This window comes from Limulus polyphemus, unplaced genomic scaffold (genome assembly GCF_000517525.1).
Source record: "Limulus polyphemus unplaced genomic scaffold, Limulus_polyphemus-2.1.2 Scaffold7238, whole genome shotgun sequence".
Taxonomy (NCBI): domain Eukaryota; kingdom Metazoa; phylum Arthropoda; class Merostomata; order Xiphosura; family Limulidae; genus Limulus; species Limulus polyphemus.
The window spans coordinates 4,582-19,998 of record NW_013672848.1 but is presented as its reverse complement, the minus strand read 5'-3'; the positions used below and the strand labels follow the sequence as shown (position 1 = coordinate 19,998).

The following is a 15,417-nucleotide window of genomic DNA, read 5'->3' as shown; positions in this document are numbered from 1 at the left end:
GAAAATACCGTAAATCAAAAAGGTTTACTGTTATTTAGTTTGGTTCAAAACCTACAAAATCTTCATTGTTTTCACTGTCGCTTAGAAAAGAATCATTGGATCCAATATTATGGTCAAAGAGAATGTCATCCTCGGTCCCATCCATTGCGTTACTGATACCACATCTCTTAAATGACTTAATCACTGTATCACTTCTTACTTTTTCCCACGAATTTTTCACCCACATACAGACTTGAGCAAGCGTCGGTCTCTTCCTTCGTCCTGTAGGGGTCGTAGCAAAATATTCCTGCTGCATCCAGTTGTTCCATTCCTCTCTCATTAAAGTCTTAAAGGGTGTGTTAATAGAAACATCGAGAGGTTGCAGTTGACTTGTTAAACCGTCGAGTATAACAGCCAGCTGTGTTTTTAGCTCATTAGCTTTTTCCTTTATTTTTTTTCCGTTTTATGAGCTCTAAAGGAATCCCAGACGAGGAGAGAAGGCTTTATTAATAAGCTTCCTGGACGTTTCGACGACAATTTTTCAAACCAAAGTAGTGTTCCATCGATCCTTTTTCATGTACGTGAACGTAGACACCGCTGGGTAAATTTTCTTTTTAAAAATTAACATTGGTGTTAATTTTATCCATCTGAACAACATGCTAGCACCGCTGTATAATGCGTTTTTACGTGTCCAGTAATCTTAACAGTAATAGTTTTAGTACCTTTTATATCAGTTGTTCTATTGCTTAAAACATCAAATGTTAAAGGTGTTTCATCCGTGTTTGCTATTTGAGACAATCCAAATGGAGTTTTTTCTTAACTGTATACTATACTTGTGAAAACCACAAATTTTCATCTCAAACTCATCGGGCATTCTTTAAGCAATTTTTGTTTTAGTTCTCATAACTAGGCCTTTGCGTTTCATGAACCGATAACACCACGATGTATGACCAGTAAAATCTTCTTAACTATTATCACATGCAATCCTCTTTGCTTGAAAAATTATCATATTTATAGAAACGGATAGTCCTTGCCTTCTTGGATCCACAACCCATTCGTACAGTTTATTTTCGAGATCTTGCCATTTTGTTTTTTTTTCCTCGGAAATTGCGTTTATCACTTTTAATCATTTTCAATTCTTCTTCTTGTTCGCGCCAGCAACGAACCATTTTTTCTGGTGGAGGACCAAAATATCTTTCGATAGCTCTGTTTCCATGCTCTTTTGCATAATTAATCACACTTAATTTAAAATTAGCTGTGTATGACATTCTCTTTTCTTTAGACATCGTAAGGGATGAAAAAATAGAACGAAAAATTAAGAAACAACTATTCTGCTCCCGAAGCCTAAGATACGGTGCTTCGGCTTTCGGTGACGCATCCAACTTGACAGTAAGAACGTGCCAGACTGCCGAGTATCAAATGAAAATTGAAATACCGATTAGGCGATTACCGACGCTAATTACATTAAGCGCTCTGATTGGTCAAGCGCTTTGCACACTTGAATCCAAGGCAAGCACTCAAAAACGATTTTTTATTTGTTACACCGAAAAATACGGTAATATTTGAAAGATTGTTCCCGGATACCGCTTATCTAGCCATTGCGTTTAAAGAATTACGATAAGGACAAAATTTGGAAGATATTAGATAAAAGATACTCGCTGCTACTACTACTGTAATATTCTGTTTTAATGCTATTAGAATGGTGTGTTTTCTATTAATATTGATACTTATCATTTAAAAAGCATAATAATAATAATGGGTTTATAAATGCGTATTTTTATTCTTTATCGTTATACCTATGTAAGCATTAAATACAATGTTTCAGATATATCTGTAACTGTAATGGTTCCAGTCAACATAAAAATGTTGAACAGCTTTGAAAATGAATTAGTTAATCTTTATCATATGATATTGAAATTACATTAAAAATCATGATTTTAAGATACAAATAATGTAAATTTACTGAAACAGTGAAAGGAATTATTTGAATACATTCTTCTCTTAATCAGTTATTCAAGGCGACTTTTATTATTGTTTTGTAACACTAGGTTGCAAAAAACAGCCAGAAGAATGTAAAATTGTGGCCAAGAGGAGATCTGGGATTATTCAAAGGTAGAATTTCCCATGTTTCTTTTCATAATTAATATTCACTTGAAATGTTAATCTTAATGCTGTCATTGTCAATGTGAATATTTATAAAATATGAACTGTACCAGTAAAGGAAGAATTATCATCTTTCATAGGGAGTGTTTCACCTCTATAAACTTTTGACATTAGAGAAAATATTTATAGGGATATAATCAATAGACCTATGTAAAAAAAAAGTAAAAAAATACAGCAATTGTTGGTAGATACAATGAAATTTATATTTAACGAGTAAGTATAATGTATCAAGTAGCATTTAACCATTAGCTAATCAGTATAACTGTATAAACACTTGGTAAGTTATGTGTGTGATATCTCGCAGATGACCAACAAAGCAGAAACGTCGGGGCTGCTAACAACTGGAGGGTCTCAGATCTTGGGATTGGGTGTACATTTCACAATGAGTTGTGAAAGTTAAGTCACAAAGAAAGAGATAAGACTGATTTATTCAAAGAAGAAATATTTGAATTGCACTTAATACAAATACTGCACACAACAATATGCTACTTTAGGAGTTCTCCTGAAATAGAATGAATGAATGAAAAATTACCAACCTGCAGAAGCACACAATCTAATGGGAAAACTTTAATGAGTTTTTGCTGTTTTAAACAAAAGGAAAAAATATCAGCTCTTGCTGAACAAATTAACTGAAAAAAAACACTCACACAAAAACTCTGTAAATCTATGTAAAATCAGTTAAATCTGTATCAAATCTCTTTTATTCAGGTGTAAAATCTATATAATTCTCTTGTGAAAATCTGCTCTCCCAAGCTCCAACACTATCTTAAATATGTCAATAGATCCTCAAGTTCCTGACACAAGAAACCAGTGATTGGTGCCTATTAGATCAGCTGGCTAACAGATAGTGAAGATCAAGGGCAAATCCACTCTCAACTATTTGATTCATCAACATGAATAACTCAACTCAGTAATTAAAAACCATGTTATTATACCTGTAAAAGATTCAGATGAAAAGACTCTTAACCTAGTTCACCCCTTAAGGAAAGTGAAAGTTAGTAACTTGGTTGAGCATTGCTATGTTTCATCTGGAAAGCTGTGAAAAAACAACATTTTTAAAATTTTACTTTTTAATTGAAGGGTGGAAAACATATAATACATCCTAGCACTACACAGGCAAATTACTTCATTTTTGTGGTTATTACTGTATTACTAGGAATTACAAAAACAAGGTTCTAAATATTGGTATATCTCTTACATTCATTCATAAGATGTGCAAATTGATGACATAATATTTTACCACATTTGTCTGGGATGTACTTTGGGAAATATGACTAATAGTACTTTATATAGTGAGCTTAACCCATTTTAGAGCTGCTTTTCACTTTATTTATACAATTTTGTGTTTTTGTATGGTATAGTCATGCAGAAGCCTTTCACTTTGTTTCCAGAAGTATTACAGTTTTGAACTTTATACATTTTGTTACTAATATATAAATGTAAGCCAAAGATAAGTAGTTCTGAAATTATTTTATAGTATTTACATGATTTTATGTCATCCTGAGAGGCATAGATTGCACAAGAATGGTGAATTTTGGTGTACAATCAGTATATATATTTTTATGTAAAGTTAAATAATTCTTTTTGAATCTACTTTCTTCAAAAAATTAGGTACTATAAACTTTTGTGTGTAAACATCATTACCCTGCAAGGTATACATTTTTATTTTCAGCTAGCCAATTAAAATATGCTAGCAACTAATCATCTTTAGTTTAAAAAAAAACAATGGGCAAGAAGGGAGGAAACTATTTTTATAATTTTTTCCCCAACATATCTAATTTTGTAACTCCACTGTGAGAAAAAAAAAATTAGAAAATATTAGTAATCCCTCTCCCAGCCATGAGAGGGTTTAAAAAATAGTATTTTAATATGGTGGTTTCAATTATGGGTTCATGTGGATGGTGAACTCTCAATTTATTTTAATTGGCGTTATATAATTTGTGTATCACACAAATATTTTGTTTTCTTAGAAAATGAGGACGTGTAAGATTTTAAATTAAGTAGTTAATTTGAAACTTAAATTTAAACTACAACTATTTTCAGTGACTCTGTAGTGCTTGTTGATGCAGCAAATAACCAGCAGTATGAGACTCAAGTGTTGGAAATCAACAATAAATCAATGCTACGTTCTCAGTCTGTGCCTATTAGGGATGGTAAAGGGGTGAGTTAGATACTTCATTCGGTTTGTTGTGTAAAAAAAGTATCAGAATATCAGAAAATACTGAGGCTTAAGAACTACATTAGATAAGTTTATAAATCACCAAAAAGAGAAATGTTATATATATAAACATTTCTTATTCATAATTTTGCAAGTTCTGCCTCATGTAATGTTATAATACTTTGACACCCATGACAGTTGGGATAACTTACATATTTTAGCTCACAAAACAAAAACTTATTTCAGAAACTTTGTATTGCAGGTAAGCAAATTTTGCATCAGAGATTGTGCATATTAGAGTAATGTTTCTATGGATAATGCAGAGTAATTAATAGTATAATTAGTATTTCACTGGTTTGCTTCTTTAATAAGCCATACTTAAACTTTTTTCAATCTCACTGTTCATGCTAAGTAATTTTTAAATTATGTATGTTGCATGTAAAAAAACAAAACAAAATATCTGAGTTAAGCTCTTGTGAGTATGCACATAAAGATCTTGTAAGTATGCACTGCAATGCAATAAAAAACAAACTTGTATATTTAAGGGAATATATATCTATATGTGTTTGTGTTGTTCCTAAATGCAAGGTTGCACAATCGATTACCTGCACTGTGCCAATTATGGGGATTTAACTCTAAATTTTAGCATTATAGGCCATCAAGCTTACAACTGTGCCATCAGGGGAGCTTGTATATGTGAAATATATAAACATTATTTTAAATTTTGAGTAGTAAATCAGTAGAATAATTATGCATTTTTTTTTATGAAGTACAAAATTTGTTCAATTCCTAGGTGAAAGAATCACACAAAAGTTCCTCAATGAAGCCAAGACCTTTAAGTCAGCCAGTTCATTTATGTTATCAAGCTCCACCTTACCCTCATGCAACATGCAGTAACCCTTCAGAGCTAGATCTTACAGATGCAGGTGTTGATGTTAACCAGGTGATTTTATCAAGTATTCCTGAAAACAACAGTCAGAGCCACTATGATCTACAAGATATGCCCACTTTAAGTGAATGTCCCTCTTATGATGGTGAGAATATACAAATAAGAATTGTTTGTTTGTTTGAAGTTAAGCACAAAGCTACACAAAGGGCTATCTGTGCTCTGCCCACCACGGGTATCGAAACCCAGTTTCTAGTGTTGTAAATCCACAGACATACCGCTGTTCCACTAGGGGGGAGTGCAATAAGAGTTGCCTTACAGGAAGATCAGGAATTCATTTTGGTCTAATTTTGAGAATCTAGGTCTTAGTTTGGTGTCCAGAATGAGAGTTTAATGTTAAGTCAATGAAAAATCTGAAAAATACCACCACATACATTTGATAATTTTAAAAGTCATCTCTATAGGCCTTCTGTTTTCAAATATTAACATAAATTAGAATTAAAGTCATTAAAAATATTTAAATGTAAATTACTAATATTAAAAACCTTTTGGAGCTATAGAAGCAAAAACATCTTTTGTTTGTTTATGTACTGATTTTGAATTATATATATATATATATATACATACATATCTAAATCAAAACCATTACATAGAGGCTCAAAAGTCAAATATAATTTTTCCTTTACCAGTTCTTGTTGCCATCATTAAAACTCATAATGGATAATATCTGTAGCCATAGCACCTAAGTGTGTTGAGGATATTCCATCTACCAGACAAGATCCATGTGCCAATCTCAAACTAGCCAGTAACTGAGAAAAATCAGTTAAGGGTAAGGAGTTGAGTGCTTGAACCTACAACATCTCGATTCCTACTGCCTTTCACTGTTTACAGCCAGTTGTGGGAAGGCAGTTACCTCTAATATTTAGAGACAACCTTAAAGTAGAAATATACCACCTTAAATTTTTACAATGTAAAACTCCAAACCAACCTCCACCCTTTTATAAGATGTACAAAAATGCAAAATTTTTCTCAAGGTAGAAATAAACCACTATATTTCTACAAGACTCTCAACCTTCACCCTTTTATTTAATAATTATAAAATGATGTTATACAGAACTAAAAACCCTTTTCTAAATAGTTCTTAATATCCCATGCTCCTCCTTTTCTCTTGAAAATTTATTCAGGTATATACCAAGTGAGCTGAGACAAGCCCAGCTACCTGAAGTTAGTCTTTCTGCCTTGATATACTGAACAAAATACCTAAATATTTTAAAGTTAGTTACTTATAAGCCAAATATGACCTTGAATAACTAACAACCTCTATGTTCTCCACAAGGTAGTTTCCACAATTGAAAGTGTACTTTTTAATATCATTTCATACTTATTATAAAATAGTATAAACCTTTTTTTTTATATACTTGAACAAATTTTCAAGAAAAAGGAGGAGAATGGGGAATTAAGAACTATTAAACTAAAGGTTTTAGTTTTGTTTAACATCATTTTAAAATTATTAAATAAAAAAGTAGAGGTGGGGGAGTCTTGTAGAAATATAGGGTGGTCTATTTCTACTCTGAGATACTTTTGTCTTTTTTGTACATCTTATAAAAGGGTGGAGAGGTTGGGAGTTAGGGTGGTTTGTTTCTTCTTTAAGGTTGTGTCTAAATATTAATGGTAACTGTCTTCACACAACTGGCTGTATACAGCGAAAGGCAGTATGAGTTGAGATGTTGTGGGTTCAAGCACTCAATTTCTAACTCTTAACTGATCTTCCTTTGTTGCTAGCTAGTTTGACATTGTATCTGGATCTTGTCTAATAGATGGAATATCTCCAATGTGTTTGGATGCTATGGCCACAGACATTATCCATTATGAGTTTTAATGATGACAACAAGGACTGGTAATGGAAAAATCCATTTTAATTTTTGAGTCTCTTTGTAATGTTTTTGATTTATAATAATTTCATCATTATTGTTTTACAGTGCTGATTAAAATATTGCATATTTACAATTAATGTATTTGATAGCTTTAGAACTATTAATTTATGTATATATATACACACACACGGTATATATGTTTATATATATATTGTTTCTCAAATGAATTAGGATCATTAATTTGATTTAAAGTAATTTGCCATACAACAAACAAATATCACAGAAACTAGATATATGTACATCTGCTTTTACTGCATCCTTCTTTTTTTGTTGAATTGAAAAATAACTGCTAGATTTGCAAAAGAAATAAAGCTGTGATTTCTTACTGAAGTAAAACCAATACAAGCATTACATATTCACATATACTGCATATTACAGCAATACCTTCCATGAGCAGAATGGGTATTATCTCCAAGTGAATAACAAAAGAAAAAGGCAGCTCTAGAATGAGATCATTGTAATGGTTCTCTTGACCATGTTATGTGAAACCTGCACATACAATACACAGAATAAATAATATAATAATAAAAGAAGATAAAAATGCATAGTATATTCATATACTACAATACAAAATCATTTTTTGAGAAATGATTGTACTTCACACAAAAGAAACAACAGGGGGGGGGGAAGCTCTTGCTTGATATAGTCTATTGAAAAATCAAATATTGTGATTAATAAATATCCATCATATGGAGAAAGATGAGTTATAAAGCTATAATGGCAGAGTTGCTCATGGACCAACAATTAATAAAATTATTAGTATAATTCCAACTTGACCAGTGTTCATTCATTTCCAGTACTATTTATAACTTCATAAACACTATCCATAAAACTTTACAATATGGTGAAAGTTTAACTTATTAATCAAGAATATACAATCATATGTGTTGTATGATTTCCAAATGTTTGGTTTTGTAATACAGAACTATTAGGTAGACCATATTATTGCTCCATCAAAAACTGAAGTTGAAGGTTAACTAGAATGTTTTGATCCTTATATGTGCAGATTCAAATGAATGAATGAAAAGAATGAAATTAATTCTTGATTAATTTACAGAGTTAGTTGATCTGAATGGACTTCCTTGTCAATATATAATTAATCCTGATGTAAAAACCAGAAGTCTTCCTGCATGGGGTCACTCTCGTCTTCGGCCACTCTCAACTGAAGATGATCTCAATGAACTTTATGCCAAAGTAAGGTTTCCAAATTTTTATAACATAGTATTTTAAATCTAGACTTTAAAATATCAACACCTTATCTTAATACATATATAGTAACAGTTACTTTTTCATAATATTCACATTAAAACAAAGAATACATTCATACATACATTTAAGTAGACTTATGTAAAAATTGATGGACATGTATTTAAAGGAGAGAACTTACTAAACGTTTTATACAATATTTATCAGTTAATGTGAATAGGATTAGGTTAGGTAGATTATATTAGAAGCAATTAAGGCATGAAAGTATTTTTTACATTATAAATTTGCTGTGCAGTGATGACTGGTGTTTACCAAAACTTTTACTTCTGATCAGGTAATTCCCTCTTCTCACAAGATTAGCTATTCCAGTTCAGTGCTTTTTTGAATGCATGCCACAAGCCTTCTACTCTCCCCTATTGAAATCTAGTAATTCCAACATGTTTCTCATGCAAATAATCATGTTCACTTCTACAAATGGAGTATGATGTAGTCACGCGACACATGTGACTCCCTCTATACTCTTTCACCAAACTACCACTTCTTGTTTGGCAGTGCTTGTACTTGGACGTTTTTTGTTATTCTTTACTGTTTCAAGTTTGTATTTAGTATACTCACGAAGTGGCCTTCATTTATTATAACTTCCAGATTTTCTGGAGTTTGAAATTTGCCTTCATTTATCCCAGCTTATTACAGTCGCATTCCGAAACTAATGTTACCACTTCGGGGGTTATGCCTACAACTAGCACTATATCACAGACTGCAGGTGTGGGTGACCCAGCGTGGGTTTTTATCAGTATTTATCATTCAGGTGATTGAATGTTAAAGCAGTTGGCCTCTTCTATTGGTTCTCGTCCACAATTCCTCCTGTAGAAGCTGACCCTGTTCGGGTGGACAGAGATCTTGATAGCTTTTTTTCACCACCAGATTTCAAGTGTTTGTTTCTTCATTTCCTCCTGTTCCATGTTTCATCTTCCCTTCAAACATAATTCCTTTTCTTCTATGCCTGTGTATGTCAGATTTGTTTCCCATGATGTTTCATGTACGTTTTTCCCACTCTCTCTCTTCTTCTTTATCCGGATCTTTCCTTCCTATCCAAGGCATTGGTGGCTAGAAGAGGTAACTCCACCTTTTGCCTAATTCCCTTCCTTTCATTTTGCATTTTTATCCTTGTCCCAATCTGGATAGATTCCTATGTATGGTCTGTGCTCTTCATTGTTCTATTGCCTGTATGGCTTTTTTCTGTGGTTCTCGCTCCCACCTCTTTATTCTTAGGCAGTTTTCCTTGAGTTGAGATCTTTCTCCTTCTGCCCTCATCAGTTGTGTTTGGCTTTTGATCTCATTGGCTTACTCCTCTTTGTCGTTTTCCTCCTGTTTCAGGTGTCTTCTCATCAGATTCAACAACCTTACATTTTCCCTGGCATCTTGTCTCCATTGGCCATTGGGGGAACTCCTACATTCAAGCATGAGGACTAACCTAATACATTCGTCTCCCCTTATCTACACCATATTGGGGTTTCTTCCTCATCGGTTTTTTGTCTACCACCTGTGACGGTTTTTCATACTTCGGTGCAACTCTAACTAGGTAAATTTCTATTCATTACTTCTTTCTTTTCAGGGGCATTGCTTTATTATTCATTATTTCTATTCTGCTTCGTGGCGAGCGGTGCCTGACCAATTGAAATCTGCACTGTACAGCCATGTTAAATTGTGTTCTCTTCCATGGCTTTGTAATGCTCACTGGTGAGATGGGGGTGTTCCACAAGATCACTCGAAGGTGAATAACCTTGCAATATTTTTGTTTCATAAACATGCCTGTTCTGGACCGTACCACCCATGGACTGCATGGGTAAAGCAGAAGGGGATAGCTGCCCATTCTTGCCATGCCTTGATTGAATAAATCGATATGGCCTTCTTTTCAAAATAGGGTTTTGTAGTCACCCATTGCACTGTCTCTTCCAGACTCTCAACTGCAGATTCACCTTCCTTGCTTCCAGTGGAGTATGGGAGTTCTTACAACTTTCCAGTTCCAACCCGCTGGTGTTGTTGACCTGGGAGGCACCCTCCTGAGTGGGTTCCACAAAAAAAAGGGCTATAACCATTCAGTCAACAATAGAGTGGTGATGTTCTACTGATATAGTTGAGATATGGCCTCCATACGAGTTGAGCCATCACCTTGCTGGATGATGTGGCCTCCTGATACCATTTACACAACCACTGGAGTTGAGCTGTCAAAAATGCAGTTCACCTCTTCGATTGGGAGCCCTCATCCTACTGCCGTGTCGATGTTGGTACTCTGTGGCCTGGTGTTGGATTTAGCGTGACCAATGAACACAAGTCTTCACACATGTTTATGGTTGTCTATATTCCTCCCTTGATCAAATTATTTGTGTTGTGGGTCACAGCTGAGGAAGGTGGACTGTTCCGAGCCTCTTTCTATGCCGTCCCTGGACATATCTTATCTGAGGATGTTCTGGCTTTCGGATGGTTCCAGTTCATTTCCCTGTCACAGGAGTTGAGTTTTCTTATACAGACATCCTTTTGATATCGGATGTCGGTTTCCCGGATTGATCTATCAAACACTACTGCATGTGCCATGTTTGGGTATTGGAGTGGTTACCGATTCCCTCCGTTCTCTCAAACTTGAGGTGAATGCAATATGATCCTCATCCTATCCCCGCATGGATGTCAGATCCCAGCGGAGAGGGATTTGGATGTAGTTAACATACCCATATAGTCCGTTGCAACCTAGCCTCTGTACATCTAGGAGCATATTCATTGCTTACCCACTTTTATATGGTGGGATTCACTTCCATGTCATATGGTTTGGCACCCTATCCAGCCAGAGTTTTCTCCCACTTGGATGTATGTGCTCCTCTATTGTTCCGCCCATATGTCATATGTATGGATAAAGAGTATACCTGGTTCAGAAGTGGTGTGGTTCCTCTCATCAGATCTTTGGTTCTGACTCTCTCATTTCCAGGGTTTCCTTCGGACTCTTTTGAAGAGTGTTTCTGTCATTCCCTCACACCAGTCCCTCCTCTTATTCGATGAGAGATTCTAGCTAATCTTGTGAGCGGAGGGAATTACCTGATCAGAAGTTATAATTTTCCTATACTGAAAATGTATTTCCGATAGGTAATTCCTTCTTTTCACACCTCCCATCCTTTCTCCCCACTGAAAACCGGTGCTTCTATCTTCTGCCAAACTCGAAGTGATAGTTTGGTTGAAGAGTATAGAGGGAGTCACATGCATCACGTGACTACGTTGCACTCCACTGGTGGAGAAGTGATGCATGATGATTTGCATGTGAGACATGCTGGAATCACTAGACTCCAATAGGGGAGAGCAGAAGGCTTATGGTATGTATTCAAAAAGTTTGCATATAGAAGGCAGCACTGAACAGGAATAGCCAATCTTGTGAGAGGAGGGAATTACCTATTGGAAGTACATTTTCAGTATAGGAAAGTTATAACTTTAGGGTGCCATAGTTTTAAGAGTATTTGGCACCATTGTTTACAATAGTAATTTGTTCAAATCGCCAAGATGTATCTTTATATATATATATATATATATATATATATATATATGATATTGATACATCACAGTTCTTTCTGGTAGGGGCAAGTTATTTTATATTGTTTCTAATAATAGAATTTTTCATTCTGCTAAACTTCCAGTAAGCATACAAGTTTCAGTCACATTGATATGTTAATTTTTCTAACTGAAAAAAGTTTAGTCATTTTTCCTAAAAGGCTGTTCAGCTTAGATCAGCAAAATAATTTGATTATGTAATAAATAACATTGCCAAAGAACATAATCTGTTGGAAGGAGTTTAATTATTTATAGTGTGAAAAACACAGAATCTGTAGTGTTTTTAGTCTTTTATTATTCCAACACTAAAATATAAGTTTGGAGAGGCACATATTTCATTAAAAAATTATTTCTGCTATTTAATTTCTCAATAAAGGAAACACATATTAGCATGCAATTTTGGTACTGGATCTGAAAGATTATCTTAAAAAACATAGTATAGTAATTCCAGGTTACGTCTGATTAATTTTGAAAATCATATACGTTTTAAAGAATAACTATAATAAAACTCTTTGTGAAAAACTGTTCCTTAGAAAAATCTACAAATTCCAATTATAAGGATATGTTAAAATGTTACGAATCTTAGCTATAAACTAAAAAATGTTTGAAAGTTCCACATGAAATGAGAAAAGTATATAATCCAGTAACTCATTCATATTTTGATTCTATTCTTTATGGTATTCCTTTAACCATTAACAATTAAGAAACTATTTTGAGAGTGCATGTTCTTAAAAACGTTTGTAAGTATGCTATAAATTTTAAAATGTATTATGTTTTTCAACCAAAGTCACAATACTGTATTAACTGTTATATTTAGTAACAGATTATTTGTGGTTTTTAAAAGGTCAGCTAGTTTTAAATATACAAATTTTAATTTAAAAGATGTTGTATACATGTGATGTGGAGGCCAAATGAGAACTGTAGGTCAGTATCTAAACATAAATTAAATCTATTATTACAGCATTCTTCCCCTTCAAAATTCTTATGAATGTGATATGGCTGAATAAATCTCTCTCACATTTTATTTATTTTTGTGTTTAAGGAAATAACTAAATTGTTTCATTTTGTAGGTAAATTTCAGCAAGAAAAGAAAAAATCGTATGAGAAATGACAGTGCTGCTGCTATTGCTGTTAACAAGAGTCAGAATTCTTTCATAACACTTCCTTTTGTTCACAAGGATACTGATTCTCTTGTTGATAATGAAGCTATTGTTATCTATGATGAAAGAACAGCATTATAGTATTACAATTTGTGTTCATATATTGCATTGGTTTTCTTTTAAAAAATTCAAATATGGTTTTTAGTGTATAATTTTTTAGCTGAATGGTTAAATGAGTTATTTTTGTTCACAGTTACATAATAATTTTGAAATGCTGATTTTAACTATTCAATTATAAAAAAATATTAATAGAAATTTCATAGTTGTGACGTTTCAGTATCACATGAACTTTATTCACATAAAAGTATGATTGACTCTTGATGACTTTTCTGCACTTCACAAAATGGACAGAAATCTTTAAAACCATTTTATTCTTTAAAAGATGGCTATTGTGAAGTTTACTTTGAATTTTACCATCCTTATTTATTACTGTAAGTAACCTTAAGTGATAAAAGTTTTTATTAATGAAATAGTATCTCCACATGCATAACATTGTTCACAACTAAAAATGAGAAATTACTTTTATGAGGTTTGTTTCTTAAAGAAGTTATTAAAGTAAAATTAAAACATTCATAGATATAGAAAATGATATACATATATGATCTATTCTTGAAACTACTGATTTTTGCTATTAAATTTTTTTTTTTTCCAATACTCGACAATGAAAATATTGTATGTCTTTTTGTGTATTTGCTGCACCATATTTACTGTAACTTTAAAGCAGTTACTCACAATATTGATAATAGAATTAAATGGTCCCACCATGAACACACCCTATACAATACATACATTGTATCATACTAAAGTTTAAATGACAACAACAGAAAAAAAAGTAATGTGTGTAGTGATCTGAAACTTTAGCTTTGTAAAGTAGTTGGTGCATTGGAATTCCCCAAATGACAAAGAGCTGAGCATTTGGTCACTAATCCTACACCATTTTTCTTTACTAAAGTATCTACAACACTGGAAGATGATCTGAATAGATAACTTCAAACTTCTCACTCTTAATTATTGTCTGTTTCAATATACAATTATAACATTCAACTAAATTATATTTAATATAAAATGGAAGAACTTCAGAAACTTCATATATTTATGGAAACTATATATCACCTTATAACAATAAAAAATGGTGAGAAACAAAGTAATTAGTTTTTCTTTTCCATTTTTAGGACACTTGCTGTGTTATTCATCAATATTATTTTTTTCTGTTTTTGACTTTTCCAACATTTGAAGGAAAGATTTACAAGGTCTTGTCAACTTTTTTCCATAACACTTCATAGAATTATAAAAAAAAACTTGGTAGGAATGATACTTAGATAAAAAGCAAGTACATAACATTTGTGGTTACATATCAACAAAACCTATTAGAAATTAAATTGTAAATTAGTATAGGTATCTTATGCAATTTTGTAAAAATATTTTATATTCAAACAAATTTTAAAAACATTTAGAAGGAATAGTAATGTAGATGTGCAGTGGTGACAACCTTGAATTTCACAAAGTTGTGTTTCTTTGAAATATATATATTTATCTTTAAGTAAGAGGTAAACATTTGTACAATTAAGTTCTTATACATTTTTATGAACAGAATTCATGAGAATGAGTAATTACTAAATGTGTGTGTTTATGATATATTCTTTTAACTTAGTGAGAGTTATGTTCAGAATCCAATTAGTTGTGTAATTATTATTAACTTGGTTTATTTACTCTCTTTGTTAGAACTTTCATTTTATTTGAGGTTCTAAAAGCTCTAACAAGCTTAAAATTAAATTATTATTTTTAAGAGTTATTTTAATTATGCTTTACATACTTTAGAGTTTTATTTAATTGTGGTGGTCGCATATTTTATCAGTAAAATCAATAAAGCACTAAACACATGTATGTAAATCTGTAGCAAATATTAGTAATTAGTAGGGGATTATTGCATGCTTTTAAATATGTCATACCTCCTCCTGGTGTAATACACAATTGGAGGATGAATCTAACTTTTATGATTTAGATTCTAGAGATCATTGTACTAACAAACAGTTATCACTGGACTGAGAATTAGATATTTAGGTAAATCCCATTCTTTTGTATTAGTCTTTTCACATTTGATCAGTAATGACACAATATTAGAGGTACATAAAGATACACAAATACATATCCCAGTTTATCAGTCTTTTTATTTAGACAAAAGCACTTAATTTATAGTAATCGTGAAAGCGAAGACTATTATAATAGTGGTACATATTTTTATATAATAAACTTGTGCCTAAGTTTTTTACTAATACTTTTTGTTATAAAATGGAAATGGTGTTGTTGGTTTTGCTTTTATTACAATCCTAGAAATTGTGT

At 32.5% G+C, this 15,417-nt stretch overlaps 1 protein-coding gene across 1 annotated transcript in view; it reads left to right on the top strand.

The window, feature by feature from the left end:
* Positions 1 to 14,180, top strand: part of LOC106474451 — a 20,841-nt gene extending 6,661 nt beyond the window's left edge. Inside the window, exons 4-8 of the mRNA XM_013935145.2 lie at positions 2,028 to 2,091; positions 4,186 to 4,303; positions 5,094 to 5,334; positions 8,178 to 8,314; positions 12,988 to 14,180. Of these exons, the coding sequence (XP_013790599.2) occupies positions 2,028 to 2,091; positions 4,186 to 4,303; positions 5,094 to 5,334; positions 8,178 to 8,314; positions 12,988 to 13,158 (731 nt within the window). The 3' untranslated portion in view covers positions 13,159 to 14,180. The remainder of the gene's footprint in view (positions 1 to 2,027; positions 2,092 to 4,185; positions 4,304 to 5,093; positions 5,335 to 8,177; positions 8,315 to 12,987) is intronic.
* The last annotated feature ends 1,237 nt before the right edge of the window (positions 14,181 to 15,417 follow it).